The 16,360-nt window shown below is 41.1% G+C and overlaps 1 protein-coding gene across 3 annotated transcripts in view; it reads left to right on the plus strand.

Moving 5' to 3' along the window:
• Positions 1–16,360, plus strand: part of FAM189A2 (family with sequence similarity 189 member A2) — a 74,471-nt gene that overhangs the window by 9,258 nt on the left and 48,853 nt on the right. For all 3 annotated transcript variants that reach the window (XM_045165060.1, XM_045165061.1, XM_025281593.3), the window contains exon 2: positions 1,903–1,959. In XM_045165060.1, the coding sequence (XP_045020995.1) occupies positions 1,903–1,959 (57 nt within the window). The remainder of the gene's footprint in view (positions 1–1,902; positions 1,960–16,360) is intronic.

The following is a 16,360-nucleotide window of genomic DNA, read 5'->3' on the forward strand; positions in this document are numbered from 1 at the left end:
TCTCGTCCTCGATATAAGTGGGTAGACTTGTCCTCTGCTGGTTTGTTGTGAAATGATTGCCTGCAGTCAATAAATGGAGAATTGAGAGTGTTGCTAGCAGGCCTATGAGCTTTGGATTTCAAGTAGCCCTGTAATCCTTAAAGAAGAAGTTCTTGTGAAATAGTGCATTGGAGTGATTTTGGCAAAAAGTGCATTTGAAAGAAAATCCTCATAACTGCCTTCAGGAGATTCATTTTACTGCATACACAAAGATAAATGTGTTCCGATGGCATCAGAATGTCCCTGGGCTGAATAATTACTTTGCTCATCCTTTCTGACCTGCTTATGAACTGTGTTATTCAAAGGGCTGATGGTGGCTTCCACCTTACGCTTTGGCAAAATGCTGGTTCTTCTTTACTGAGGATGTTTAGGTTGTTCACTGACATATCATTCTACAACATGAGATATTTCTCATTGTATTCCCGCCCCCTTTGTGGAATAAGTGTTCAAGAACATTTTCAAATTGCCAGTCATGCGACAAGCGCTGTGCTAGGAGCTGGGGATTCAGAGAGACAAGACAGGAGTTCACAGTCAGTGGGCAAGATAAAAAAGATACGATATTTTGGGGGGAGAAAAATTATGTGTAGAGGGCTTCTAGGAGGGTGGGGTGTTGAGATTAATAAGGCTTAACAGAGAAGGTGACTGTGAGTTGGGGCCTTGCAGAATGCATAGGAGTTCTCAGGCAGGAGAGTGGAGGGGAGCTGAGAGATTTCAGTGGCAAAGAGAAGCACAAAGTCCTAAAATGTCTAGAGCCTGGCCAGTCTGAGGAAAGACAAGTGTGCCTGGAAGGAGGGTGTGTGGTGGGTGGACCAGGGATATGTGGAAAGCAGGCTTGAGAAGTAGGCAGGGGAAGATCCTGAAAGGCCTTGTTTACCATTTTGAGGAATTGACTTGCCCCATAAAGGATGGGGCTTCCCAGGTGGCACTAGTGGTACAGAACCCACCTGCCAATGCAGGAGACTTAAGAGACGTGAGTTCTATCCCTGAGTTGGGAAGATCCTCGGAGAAGGAAATGGCAACCTGCTCCAGTATTCTTGCCTGGAGAATCCCATGGACAGAGGAGCCTGGAGGGCTGCGGTCCCTACGGTTGCAGAGTCAGAAACAACTGAAGTGACTTAGCACGCACGCATGTAGGATGGGTACCCACCTAATGAAGGGAGGGTTGTGGCCGGGCATTCTTCTTTTTTAAACAAAAACGACTTTAATTTTTTTACTTATGGCTGCACGGGGTCTTGTTGCTGCACTTGGACTTTCTCTAGTTGTGGTGAACAGGGCCCATTCTCTAGTTGAGGTGTGCAGGCTTCTCACTGTGGTGGCTTTTCTTACGGAACATGGATTCAGGTGAGCGGGCTTCAGTAGTTGCGGCTCACTGGCTCTAGAGCACAGGCTCAGTAGTTGTGGTGCATGGGCTTAGTTGTTCCAGGGCATGTGGGATCTTCCCAGACCAGGAATTGAACCCCTGTCCCCTGCATTGATGGGCAGATTCTTTACCCTTGAGCCACCAGGGAAGCCCCAGATGTTCTTCTTATGAGGCTGACTTTGGCTACACATTAGGTGCTACTGGGGGCCAGAAGCCTGGATGGGAAATACTGATTCCTTCATTTATTATAAGGTAGGCTACTTTCTGTTTGTGTGTTCTTAACTGACCTTAAGAAAAAACATATAGTCAGTGAAAACATTTTAGGACCATGGACATGAAAGATAGTCCAAGATGGTCTACCAGGGCCCATGTAATCAATAGGAATATTAAATGTTTGAGGTAAAGGCCTTTGAATTTCATGTATTTTTAAAAATATATACTTTAGAGATCGGGGATTAGTTATTGGAACTTTTCTAGATTTCTGATACTGTTTATCCTTGTAGGTGATACTCTCTGGAATCATAGGATTAACAACATGGAAGCGACCTATGATACTCCTGGTATGTACTGATCTTATAAATTTTTACCCTTTGTAAAATGTGCAATTTATGAAGTCTATAGAAACAAATTGTTGAAATGCTAAAGCTTTCTTGTTCCTTAAAAAAATAAGTTAACAATGGACACTGTTATCCAGATGTTCTCATAACAGTAAAGTGAGATGATAATTTTGCTATACGTGTGTTTCAAGTTCCAGGATTAGCTCTATTGTAAAGATATAACAAACACAAAGCAAAGCAAAACTAAACGGCTTACTCTGAACATTTTGAACATACACAGAAGTGGAGGGAATGATATAAGGACTCCCTGTACTGGTCATTCAACTTCAACAATTATCAACTCTTAGCCAGTCTTGAGGAGGTTCTCCACATTCTTTTTCTTTCTCATTCTTTTAAAGGAAATCTCAGCTTCAATCATGAATACATTATTTTTTATTGTTATAATGTTTTGGTTGGATAATCTCAGAAATTCCTTGCTTAGATTCCCTATATTCTCTCTTTATCATATCTATTATATTTATTTTATCACATATATTTTCATGGCAGTAGACTTTGTCCTCTTTTAAGGTATTGGGGTAAAACTCACATAGTATAAAATGAACCATTTTAAAGTGTACAGTTCATCCTTTGTTTTTATTTGCTGTGTCCTTTTGATCAGTAAATGTTATAAAAAATAGACAAATGCGCAGAGAGGCTAACGTACAAGGATGAGGGAGAATCTAGGAATTTGATATGAAGTATAATTTAAAATTATTTTTTCTGTATAGCATCTCTTCTTATTTTTCTCCCATCCATTTCAAAATAGGGTTAAATGATTTTCTAAACTCATTCAGTAAATATACTTAATACAGCCAGACTGTCCTTCAGACTACTGTTAGAAGGTGATGGGTAACAAATGTAAAACTAGTTAAATCCTTACATACAAGGAGGAGAAGCACATTTTAAAATACAATGAGAATACTGGTACTGTGTTGATGGTCTTGAAAAACTAACCTGGAGAGTTTTCAGACCCAGAAGACAATGCAGGCAACATTTTATAACATTTCACATCTCTTTGCTAATATTTCCGGAAGGAACAAATTACTGATGCAGTATTTTAATATATTAGACAGCAGGATAGGAGAAAAGGAGGCTTTGGATGAATCTTATGGCATGTGCTGGGGTTTGTTTTGCAACAACTCTCTAGGTTACAGTCTCTGCAGAAAAATGTTTGATGGTGTTCACTGTTTATGCTAGTATTTCAGTATATGCGTCATCTTTGCACTGTCCTTTTCCATTGGGTCATTATTGAAATGCTCAGTGACCCTCAAGTATTTAAATAAATTAAAAGCAGAAAACTATCTAATCTAATGCTATTTGTACTTTTAAAATTTCAAATGGTGAGGAGAGTGACTGCTTGTTCTAGATAGATATTAAGAAAGTCCACCTTTTAAAACATTTCTTTAACACTGTTTTCTTGTAGGAAAGGTGCCTTGTGAATTTATTCTGTGAGCTCAAGCAATTTTAACTGAAAATAACCCCATTAAAAATGTGTTTCTCATCTTTGTTGATAAGTATATGAACTTTGTGACAAAGTTATAACTAGTTTGTGCATATCATGTTGTGCCTGCTTTTTCTGTTTAATATTAAATTAAGTTCATATCAGTAGCTATTATGTTTTCCTGAGCAAGGATTTCATATGCCTATCAGTTAGAATTGCTCAGTAGCTTTTTGTCATATTTCTGTATTACCTTTGGTTGTTGAGTCTGTTGGGCATTTGAGCTTCTGTGTTTTGACTGTTAAGAATATTTAGAAGGCCATTTAGTGATTATTTTGAAATGTTAATTAACATCAGTTTATAAAGAAGACAAGTTAATTGACAGGAATTGTGCAAAGGAAAACTTTCTGAGTGTATCAGTAGGTCATTTGAGCCTTATGTATGTGTTAATCAGTTGTGTCTAACTCTTTGCAAGTTAGACATGGACTGTAGCCCACCAGGCTCCTCTGTCCATGGAATCCTCCAGGCAAGAATACTGGAGTGGGTTGCCATTCCCTTCTCCAGGGGATCTTCCCAATGCAGGAATCAAACCTTGGTCTCCTTCATTGCAGGTAGATTCTTTACCATCTTGAGTCACGAGGGAAGCCCATTGAGCCTTACTCAGTATAATAAAGGAAAAAAACAGTCTGTGTGAATCTTAATTGTATATCATTATAACCTGTGCCAAATGATTTTGTTATGTAAAAAAGCAAAATGGAAAAAACTGATGTGCCAGTCAGATACTCCTAGTTTGAGTCCTAGCTCTTCTGTGGAAGAGTAGTGACACCCTGTGCAAGCCACTTGACTTTCCAGTGTCTAGTTTTCTTTTCTGAACAGAGAGGATACTCTAGTGACACCATGGGGTGGCTCTGCCACCCTACCCCTACCCTCAGTGGATACTTTTTTTTTTTTTAACCACACAAGCATTGCCCTTTGTGAGTTTAGGGAATCTGCGGTTGGATGATTTGAGTGGGAGGCTGTGTTCATTAGAGAAACCAGAAGTGCCCATGTGTTTTCATCACAGACCCCAGCTGAGCTGGTCCGAGTTACAGCCCTACCACCTCCACATCCCACACTCTACCTACAGAGGCGCCTTCTGACCCTGGCACAGCCAGGCTGTCCTTCAGAGACTAGGACCATCTGCCCCGAGCTGTTTGCTTAGCTACCTCCTCTTCTGGGTCTCAGCTCAGCAGTCATTTTGAGAGAGAGATACCTTCCTGAACCACTCTGATTGAGTGGCCCCTCCTCCATGCCCCTCACTGGGTCCCAACCTCTGAGTACTGGCTCCTCAGTCTGAGAGCAGCCTGAGTGCTTTGCTGGGTGAACCTCTCCTGTGACCCCCAGTAGATGGTCAGTCAGTTCTGTGAGGACAGGGGTCTCTCCCCAGGACCAGTGGGCTCAAGACATACTTATTTTTGAACAGTAGGGTTACTCTGGCAACCAATAAGCTGTTTAGGTTCCGAGCTGGTTCTCTCAAAGTTTCTCTTTTTGTCCTAAATGTTTCTCACTTGTTTTTGTTCTCTGAACTTTGTGTTTACCTGCTTTTAACTTTAGGGGGGTTAGGGAGTATTTTGGCTTTTCAGGGGCTTTCCAGTGGCAGGCTGTTCTCTGTTTTGAGTTGCTGTGGGCACACTGGTCTAGAACACTTGAGCACTTCCTTTTGAGAGCTGTTTGCATTTGTGTTCCTTTTTGTTTGTTTCAGTGATTACATCAGGTTTATACTGGTTTGAACAAAGAAGGGTTGGTTTGACCTAGTTCCTTCAAACTCTAGTTTTCATGGAAACTCAGAGTTGGAAACTTCCATTCACTGAGTCCTCTTTTATTGATAAAATACTCAGATGCCAGAATAAAATACAATGTTGGGAGATACTTTGTGAGTGTTTGTATCTGTTTTGGCTATGACTGGAATTAGAATTGGGGGTATGTGTATGTGCATGCATTTGTGTGTGTGTGTTGGGGGTGTTCTATCAAAAATACTTGTATAGTTTCCATTAAGATTAAATATTTTAAAAAGATGGTTTTATTTTTTTCTAGTTATCACTCATTTTTTCATTCTAATAAAATATTGTAGATTTGTTTAGAAATCATAGATTCAGTGCTGGGAATGACCTCAAAGACTGTCTTATCTAGGCACCTCACCTGGAAAATGGAGTTGTCTTGGTAAGATAGTTGCAGAATGGGTTGACTGGACCTGATATCCCAGGTAGAGAGCCCCTGTCTCAGCCAGGGAAGTTATTTTCTTATTGGATTTGCACAGCCAGTAATGAAACCATGCTAAGACTGGAATAGTACAAGCTTTAATTGATGGACAGAGGATAGAGAAGAGGGAACCTAGTTCACAAATCAACTTCTCAACCCAGTTTGGGTGAGAGACACCAAATATATTGGAGAGTTGAGGTAAAAGGGAGGGCATTGGAAAGAGTGGATAGAATACCCATGTGTTATCCAAGAATGGGGCAACAAGTTCCAGGGGACCTGGAACTAGTGCAGCTCTCCTTTTCAGTCCTTGCATGGGCTTTTCCAGTTGTTGTCATGGCCATGATCAAGTGTCACGGTGCTGGTGGTGTGTCATAACATGCTAATGCATTACAATGAACATATAACGAGGCTGAAGTTCTACTAGAGGTCAGCCTTTGTTTTTCTTTTTTTCTTTGCAGCTTCCTCCTGAAACTCAAAGATTAAGACTCATTGGTTTCTGTTTGAGGGAGTGGAAGGGTCTCACTCTGGGGCAGCAACCTCAGTGGCTGGTGGTTTTCTTTGGTGGTATACTTGGTAAGAGTCGCCACTGTGAAAGCCCAGTCAGGCATGCTGCCTACAGTTTTGGTTGCTTATGAAGTGCTAATTTGAGCTATAGTTATTTTCATTTTTCTTGTCAGTTTGGAACAGAGGGGATGAATATGACCTTCAATGACTATCAAAGACAGCTTTATTCTCTAGTACCAAGAATGAAGAAGATTTTTCCCCAGTGATGTTCTGGGGTTATGTATGTGGTTTATTCTCAACTGCAGGTCCTGTTGATTTGAACTCTAGACTAAAAATAGGAGAAGTAAGTGAATTGGCTCTTTTTAGAAAATGATCCATTAGTTTCTCTTCTAACTTCAAGATTATAGTATTTAGGGTAAAACCTCATTCCCCAAAGAGCCTCAAAAAGTGGCATGCATAACGTATACAGAGATTTTATTCCCCCTCAGCTAATGGTCCCAGTAGGCTAGGCTGGTAAGATGGTCCTGCTTCATGAAACCATTTGAGGATCCAGTTTCTTTCCATCTTATTGTGCCTCACAGGAAGAGTAATGGAACATCCAGACCCTTTTGTCAAAAGAGATTGACAAATTGGCATCACTAGATAGTCAGAAATATACATATAGGTGGGTTATGGTGCAGGATAGGTAGTGGCCCTTTCATTCCTGATGATATAAAGAAGAGGAGGAGGGCAGAATACCTCAGCACAGTTCAAGAATCTGTACATTTATAAAAGGAACTCTGAAGCTCTGGCTTGTGCAGTTTGGTTCTTTCAAGTACATTTCATGGTTGTTAATAATTTGGAATGAACTCCCTGGTTTGAAAGTTCAAGAAACCTGAATTTTAATGCTGACATGTTACCACTAATTATTGGATGGTCTTGGGGAAATCTCTTGATTTCCCCTTCTATAAAATGAGAACTCGGAACACTCTCTTTAAGAGTCCTTCTGGCTCTCATATGATAGGTGTCCAAAATCCTCTTGAGTTACCTGGAAGGTGTTTTAACTTTAGATGTTCATTTCCACCAGGTTATTGTAAACTCCTGCGTATAAAGTGAAATATGATTGTTTCACACTTGGTATTTTATATTTATTTTTGGCTGTGTTGGATCTTCGCCACAGCATGTGGGCTTTTATATAGTTGTGGTGCCTGGGCTTCTCTTGTTGCTGAGTGGGCTTAGTTGCTCCAGGGCATGTGGGATCTTAGTTCTCCAACCAGGTATCAAATTCATGTCCCCTGCATTGGAACATGGATTCTTAACCACTAGACCACCAGGGAAGTCCCCACACTTGGTGTTTTAAGGCATAAATATGGAGGGCTTTTCTCACTCTTTAGAATTATTACTACTACTCTCTTGTATGCATGTAATACATAAGAGTTCTTGGTTCTTTGATTTACCATTCTTGTATGATTTCTATGGAAGGTGTTTTTCTTGTTTTGTAGATAATGAAACAGTGGCTCAAGAGTTAACTGGCTTGTCCACTTCCCAAACAGATGAACTATTATTAGAAAGAACCTAGGAGCTTTGATTCCTAGTCCATTGCTTGTTTCATAGTGCTAGTACATCACCTCCTCCACTGGCAAATTAGTAGGTATTTCTCTGTGGCCAACAGTGCTGTGTATGTGTAACATAATTTAAATAAGTTATTTCCTTAGTGCTGACTGTCTACTTTTTTTTCATGTTCCCAAGTGGCAAAAGCTTAAGGAATTTTGCCCTTGACTCAAAAATATCGGACAGAAGGTGACAGAAGGTCAAGTTTTGGGACTTAGTCTTGTCACTTTCAATCAGTGAGTGGATAAGGAATTTATCCACTCAGTTTCCTCATCTGTACAGTGGGAAATCAACCATCCCTCAGGATCTCAGTGAGGAACAAAAGACACGAATGCACAACGAAACTACAAAATGTAAGGTGAGGCAAGCACATTATGCATCGTTTTTCATCATTCACTGAGGAAATCAGTCTCCGAGATCTGATCTCTCAGTTTAGTGTGTCATTAAGTAATCTGTGGCGACAAAGTATGCATTTAGGTATCACGAAGTTACCTAGACTGGGTTTGGCAGTAGACTTATCTATTGGCAATAGAGCTGTTATTTCTCTGCTCTGATTGCCTCACCCAGGAGGAAATCAGAAATGATAAAAAATTGTGGAACTCCTTTCTGGGAAGAATCAAGGCTTTGCTTTACAAAATGACCTAAGCCATTTGCTCATGCTCTCATTATTAGCAAGTTTAGTTTGGTAGCAACAGGTAGCTGTGAAGGCTTTGAATTAACCTTCCTGCCAAGTTGATTGTTACAGTGAAAGTGAACCCCTGCCCTCTGACCAAATTTTGCTACACAAGCAATTACTAGCCAACAGACCAAAAAAAAAAAATGTTCATGCAGTCTGTTCTACAAGCTTAAAGGATAAACCACAATTTTTATCGAGCTTACAGAACAGCACGAACAGTTTTTTTTTTACCTGTAATATTTGTTGTATCCCCTTGTCTCTAATGGGATTCCCAGGTGGCTCAGTAGTAAAGAAGTTGCTTGCAATGCAGGAGACGTGAGTTCGATCCCTGGGGTCAGGAAAATCCCCTGGAGAAGGGAATGGCAAATCACTCGACTATTCTTGCCTGGAATATTCCATGGGCAGAGGGACCTGGTGGGCTACAATCCACGCGGTCGCTAGAGTCGGTCACGACTTAGTGACTAAACAACTTGTCGAATATCACTGTTTATTCCCTGAAATCCTGTTGATCAAGCAAAGCTAAGTTTATTGGACCTGCTGAAGTAAAGGAGTACACCATACCAGTAGTTCTCAGAAAGATTGAGTCGAAGAGAGGATATTTATAGGGTTTTAGAATCCTGGCTGGGTGATTTTAAGGTGAGTCTCACAAGATAGGGAATTGATTGTATTTGAGCAAAACCTATGAGATAGTAACTTTGGATTGCTGGGCTGATGAAGGAGAGGGCCTGGAAGGAAGATTTGTTGAGTAAACTGTTAGTTTTGATAATTGTTTTAGTTGGCTCACAGTCTTACCTTTGAGGAACAAGTGTTTCTTAGAGCAAGTAGCTAAGTTACTGTTTTTTGATCTCAGTATTGCTTACTAGGGTCAGAAGAGCATGGCCAGTCCCAGAATTAATTAACATGGGGACTGAAAGGGATGTTGGTTTTAATTCTTACCATAAATTTCATGGGAACTCATTTTTAACATTCTTTATGCTCATTAAGCAAGCCAAGAATTTCATCAGTTGGATAACTCATTTCTATTGTCACTGCTCATTTAGCAAAGCTGCTTGGATGCTGTTGGGAGGTAAAGATAAAAGCAGCAGCTTCTGGAGTGTGGCTTTTTTTATAAGTGCCAGCTGAGTGTCCTGGAATATAAATTCTTGGTCGTCCTGAGGGTGTAGCTCGACCAGTCAGTATGTACATGGTATTACCCTGTCTGTGCTGAAGTGTTTCCAAGTGTATTTCAGACACACTGTAGTATGTGTCTGATTGTTGAGGGGCTTTCTGACTATCCTGCATCCAGGCTTTCTGGACCCGACAGACCACAGTGATCAATTTCTGAATATGACTCTCAGACAACTACGTGAACTGTGACTCTCTGGGGCAAGGGAGGAAACCACTTTGAATCATGGAGCATCTTAAAATAGATGTTACATGAAAAGTCATGGTATAATGTAAATAGTATATGGAATAATGGAATAACGTATATGGTACCACTTGTGATTTTTCAAAACGTCTGGGAAATCATATGTCTGTTTGCAGTTACATGAAAAGTTCCTGAAAAGATGTGTAAGGAACTGTTGAGAGTAGGCACGTCCACTGAGTGCAGTGGGAATGGACAGGAGGGAGACTGATTTTCCACTTAACATCTGCAGAGGACATGTGGATGAAGTGGAGGATGTTTTAGCTTCCCTATTTTGTTTGGGTTCTGGCTGCTGGTATCTGCATATTTAAACTCTATTTTGAGGGTTGGTTTATCTGCCCTTGTGTGTCTTGATGAGAGGCCAGACCCTGCCCCCAGCCAGAAGCCTCTGAGGCCAGACTCCTGCCCTCCTGAATGCTGGCAGCCAGGGTGGAAGCCCATGACCTCTCTCCACTGAAGCCTCTGCCCAGGACTTGGAAGCTGGAGCTGCTGATGCAGAATAGCCAGGACAGCTTAGATTTCATCGGGCAGAAGAGGCCACTGGCATCCAAGGCTGGCAGCCAGGGCCCTGGCTTTCCTGTGGCATGACCTTGGTAGAGGTCCCAGCACCCAGGTTCACTTGGCTCCTTCCCGGATTTCTGAGCCTGTCTCTGTGGATTCTGTGAACTACTTGATAGTTTTTATAGATATAGACATAAGAGAAATAGGGAACAGGGCTGGGATTGTATGGAATTGGGTCTCAATAAGGATACCAAAGGTTGCCTTGTAGAGCTCTTTAATGAACAGAGAAGAAGAATTTATAAATGGACATTGTGTATCAGCAGGTATTGGTGCATGTTGGTAAAGGGGAAAGAGGGTAGATTTGAGTCAGACCTGGACCTGATAGGGGTCCCATAGTTAGATGTATGAAAGTGAAAGTGAAGTCGCTCAGTCGTGTCCAGCTCTTTGCAACCCTGTGGACTGTAGCCTACCAGGCTCCTCTCTCCATGGGATTCTCCAGGCAAGAGTACTGGAGTGGGTTGCCATTTCCTTCTCCAGGGGATCTTCCCGACCCACGGATCGAACCCAAGTCTCCTGCATTCCAGGCAGATGCTTTAACCTCTGAGCCACCAGGGAAGCCCAGTTAGATGTATAATTGAGGGCATAATAAACAAATCACCTCTCTGAAACTATTCTCTATTTCTCTTATGTCTATATCTATAAAATATATTTATATGTGATATGTATACATTACACAATATGTGTATGTATCAAATATATGTATATATGTAACATATATACACACACACAGATACCATATATATATTTCAAGCATACCACTGTGACATTATGACTTTTATAATTTGCTAAGTGCCTTTTATGGAGAAGGCAATGGCACCCCACTCCAGTACTCTTGCCTGGAAAATCCCATGGATGGAGGAGCCTGGTAGGCTGCAGTCCATGGGGTCGCTAAGAGTCGGACACGACTGAGCGACTTCACTTTCACTTTTCACTTTCATGCATTGGAGAAGGAAATGGCAACCCACTCCAGTGTTCTTGCCTGAAGAATCCCAGGGACGGGGGAGCCTGGTGGGCTGCCGTCTATGGGGTCGCACAGAGTCGGACACGACTGAAGCGACTTAGCAGCAGCAGCAGCAAGTGCCTTTTAAGACAAAATAAACCTTTTAAAAAAAAGAGGAGCTCCTTAGCTTTCTTACTCTTATTGAAAGTGATAATTAGATTTCTGTGTGTGTGTGTGAATGCAGTCAGCACCCGAATGTGACTACATTCCCCCAAATTGACCATTTTAGTTTCTCTCTGGTTGTGCTGTGCCTGGAGGTTGTCTGCATCTCACTAAAAGTGAGTCATGGGTGACGCTTATTCTCTCCTGCCTATCTTCCTCTTCTATTTTTGAAATTATGTTTATTTCTCCTATTGATGGCTTTATTATTTTAAATAATATCATAAAGTTCTGTTTCTTACTTCATCAACTTTGAGTAGTATCTTGATTCTCTCTCTCTTTCTTGGCTGTGTAGGTCTTTGTTTCCACTCTTGGGCTTTCTCTAGGCACAGTGCATGGGGCCGTTTCTTGCTGGGAAGCCTGGGCTCTAGGCACGTGGGCTCTGTGGAAGTATGCTTCGTGGGCTTGATCTGTGAAAAGTACAATTATTTGTGCTTTATTGCAGTTGGGAAATAATTGCACTTTCATAAACCAAGTTGCCACGCGGCATGTGGGATCTTAGTTCCATGACCAGGGACTGAGCCCGCATCTCCTACATTGGAAGGCAGATTCTTAACCACTGGACTACCAGAGAAGTCTCTGATTCTCTTTTATAAGATGAAGAAATTAGCAGTTAGCTCTGCTTCTTCCCCCTTCTACCTCCTTTTGATAATAACACCATTCATTTCCTTTATATAGTCAGTGAGTTAGCATTAACATTTGCTCTTAGAACTAAATTATACCATTTAAACTTTGTAAACTGTTTCTAAAAGAGTGAAAACTGATAATAGCATTTATAATGTTTTCATTATATGAATATGGTTGAAATAGCATGTTATAATTATATTCTTGCTTTCCAGATTCACTTGAGGCCAAAATACAACTGATGTCAATAGCTCCCACATTCCAATGTGTTAGACTATCTAAGGGGACTTGCAAAGTTTCTGGGTGAAAACCATTTTTGCAGTCCTTAGTTAATCTCTATCTCCCTGACTGTAAAAAGATTAGAGGTTACAGAGACAAATGTTTGGAGAAAGTTATTGAATTGCTGGCATTGAGTTCTACCTCTGTGGTGGGGAGAGGAGAGGAGAGGTGCTTAATGGTAAGCAGTGGAGAGCATGATATGCTCTCACAGTGGTTGAATTTGAAGGGCGGGCTGGAGTGCCTTGAGGCTGAGTTAAAGACTGCAGTTGGGAAATAATTGTACTTTCACAGGCCAAACCCACTATGCATACTTCCAACTGACCAGAGGGTTGGGGCCCTGTAAGAGAGAGTAGGCCTGGGGTGAGCTTATATCCTGCCCCAGAGAGCCGCTTAGAGTAGTGAGCGAACCACAGCAGAGTGAGGCTGGGCCTGCACTGCGGGATGCCTATGTTAAGAGAACTGCAGGTTCAAAAGTGGGTATCTCAGAGGAGCCAGTGGAAGCCCCACTCAGCAGTCTCTCTAAGCACCTGCCGAGGCCGGTTGTGAACAGTCGTGGGAACTCTCCTTTCCCTTCACCTGTGTACCCGCTTGGCCTGGCCTGCTCTGGCTCCCTCCTCTCCTGGGTGGCAGAGCTGTAACTGGCAGGCTTCAGGAGGAGAAGTGGACACAAAAAGCAGGGATATCGAGAAGATTGTCTCTTTCCACTGCCGTTCCCACTGCAGGCTTGTTTGCTCCCTACAAGGAGAAGATGAGACGGAAAGAAACTGAAACTTAAATGCAGTTTCAGGTTTTGACTGGCACACAGGTCTGGATATTTTAATTACCAAATTGGGACTTTTTGTGACTCGAAGTGCCTGGAGGAGAACTTTTTGTCACTGATATTGTCCAGAAGAATCATGTGCCCAGCCTCAAATTTCATCTAAGCAGTCAGGAAGAACTAGCTCTACAAAGTGGGAGCCACCAACATTGGGGAAAAAAACAAAGTGGTTTTCTGTTGATGCCCATGAGTCCTGCTTGTTCGAGGGATCAGCTGTGTTACTTTCTGTAGCACCAGGAAGAAATGATGGGGTCTAGAGAGAAGGAAATTTAATCCTGTGTTTAAAGGATTTTAAACTGTGTTTAAGAACAGTTTTGGGCTGCCAAGTCAAATCTGTTATTCTCTTTTATTCTCTATTGTTTGCTTGGGATCATGTCATATTTTAGTTTGCTTCAGTTCTGGACTGTGACTCTGATATGTAGATTTATGTTTTTACTAGAGTTTTTAAGTGATTCTTTTCTTTTTTCTTGTTGACAAAAAAAGAAAAAGTTACCTAATCTCAGAGATCATCTAGCTGCTTCTTGTGTTTTTTAAAATTTGTTTTTATTTTTTAATTTTTGGCTGTGTTGGGTCTTCATGGCTGTGCAGGCTTTTCTCCAGTTGCAGAGAGCAGGGGCTACTCGGTAATTGCAGTGCATGGGCTTCCCATTGTGGTGGCTTCTCTTGTTATGGACTGCTGGCTGTAGGGCTTGCGGGCTTCAGTAGCTGTGGCTCCCAGGCTCTAGAGCACAGGCTCAATAGTTGTGGCACATGGGTTTAGCTGCTGAAGGCATGTGCGATCCTCCTGGACCAGGGATTAAACCCAAGTCTCCTGCATCAGCAGGTGGATTCTTTACCACCGAGCCACCAAGGAAGCCCTCTTATATTTTTAAACACCTTATGGAGATATAATTGGCACACTATAACATTTACCCATTTAAACTGTACAGTTCAGTGGTTGTTAGCATGTTCACAGATATACAACCACTACCACCATCAATTGTAGAACATTTTCAGATCACCCCCAAAAGGAACCCTGTACCCAGTAGAAGTCACTCCTCATTTCCCCTCAATATTCCCAGCCCTAGGCAACCAGTATCTGTCTCTATAAAATTGTCTATTTTTGGTATTTCAAATAGAATCATATAATATGTGATCCTTTGTAACTGGTTTCTTTAACTTAGCAAATTTTTAAGCACAATATTTTTAAGGGTCATCATGTTATAGGATGTATCAGTACTTTTCCCCCTTTCTATTGTTGAATGATATTCCATTAATGGGTATACCACAGTTAATCTATCTATTCATCAGTTGATAGACATCTTCACTTTCTATTATAAATAATGCCGCTGTGAACATTAGTGTTCAAGTTTATTTGTGGGCATGTTTTCATTTTTCTTGGCTATAAACCTTGAGGTGGAATTGCTGAGGCATATGGTATACATTTAACATTTTGAAGACTGGTTTTCTGAAAATGACTTTTATTTTATATTTCCATCAGCAGTGCATGCAGGTCTCAATTTGTCTACATCTTTGTCAACACTGATTACTGTCTGTCTTGTTTATTCTGGCCATCTTTGTGGGTGTTAAGTGGTACTTCATTGTGTTTTTGACTTGATGTTGAGCATTTTCATGTGTTTATTGGCCATTTGCATGTCTTTGGCTCGCTATACCTCATCATAATAACATCATCACAACTAAGAAAATTATCCAGTTTCCCTTTCCAAGTCCCTTATCAGATATTTGATGTGCAAGTATTATCTCTCATTCTCTGAATTGTCTTTTGGCTTTTTTGATGGCATCTTTTAAAGCACAAAAGTTTTTGATTTTGATGAAGTTCTTTTGTTGCTATACTGTCATATCTATTAATAAGAAGCCTGGTCTAGCCCATGGTCATGAAGATTTATTCCTATATTTTCTTCTAGGAGTTATATTATTTTAGCTTATGATTAGGTCCATAATCTGTTTTGAATTAACTTTTGCATATCCTGTATCAGTAGTCCAAGTGCATTCTTTTGCAAGTGGATATCCAGTTGTTCCAGCATCACTTGTTGAAGAGCCTATTCTTTCCTCATTGAATTGTCTTGGAACTTTATTGAAAATCTGTTGACTCTAAGTTCAGTTTTATTCATCTAGTTTCTTAATTATACTCTTTATGCTGGTTGTTTTATTTCCCCCTTTGGACATTCTTAAGACTATTAACTTCCTATTCTAGTTTGGATTTAATTGTTTTCTGGGTATCCTATACAAATGTCATCTAAATATTTTCTTTACATCATTGAATTAGAGACATTGTTTCTTAGATCTCATGCCTCACACATTCTTTTTTCCTGAATTCCTTTTTCATTTTGCCAGAAAATGTGCTGTGCTGTGCTTAGTCGCTCATTCATGACTGACTCTTTGTGACCCCATGACTGCAGCCCGCCAGACTCCTCTGTCCCTGGGATTCTCCAGGAAAGAATACTGGAGTGTGTTGCCATGCCCTTCTCCAGGGTATCTTCCCAAGCCAGGGATTGAACCCAGTCTTCCACACTGCAGGCAGATTCTTTACCGACTGAGCCACCAAAATTTTCATGAAGAATATGAGAGAAAGGAGCTCTCTAAGAGTTTGAATGCTTGATGTATCTTTGTTTTGCCCTCCCATTTGAATGATAGTTTGGCTGCATGTAGAATTTTGGGTTCAAATGATTTTCCATCCAAAATTTGAAGGCAGTGCTTGATGACTATTGTCACTGATGTAAATCTGATTCTTGTTGCTTAGTTGTTGTTCTGTTAGTCCCTCAGTCGTGTCCAACTCTTTGTGACCCCATGGACTGTAGCCCGCCAGCCTCCTCCATCCATAGGATTCTCCAAACAAGAATACTGGGGTGGGTTGCCATTTCCTTCTTCATGTTCCTTAGTGGGCAACCACTTTTTCTATCTGGAAGCTTTTAGGATCTTCTCTTTACCTTGGTATTGATAAAGTTTAATTTTCAAGATAAAACCATGACTCTCAGGCCAGTACAAAATGCACATGTGTCAGTAACAAGGGAAAATTTGTTCAAAGCACAGTTGAGAAGCTCAGTGTTCATAGGTGATGTTAGGAGGAGACTGCT

Source organism: Bubalus bubalis, chromosome 3 (assembly GCF_019923935.1).
Source record: "Bubalus bubalis isolate 160015118507 breed Murrah chromosome 3, NDDB_SH_1, whole genome shotgun sequence".
Classification (NCBI taxonomy): domain Eukaryota; kingdom Metazoa; phylum Chordata; class Mammalia; order Artiodactyla; family Bovidae; genus Bubalus; species Bubalus bubalis.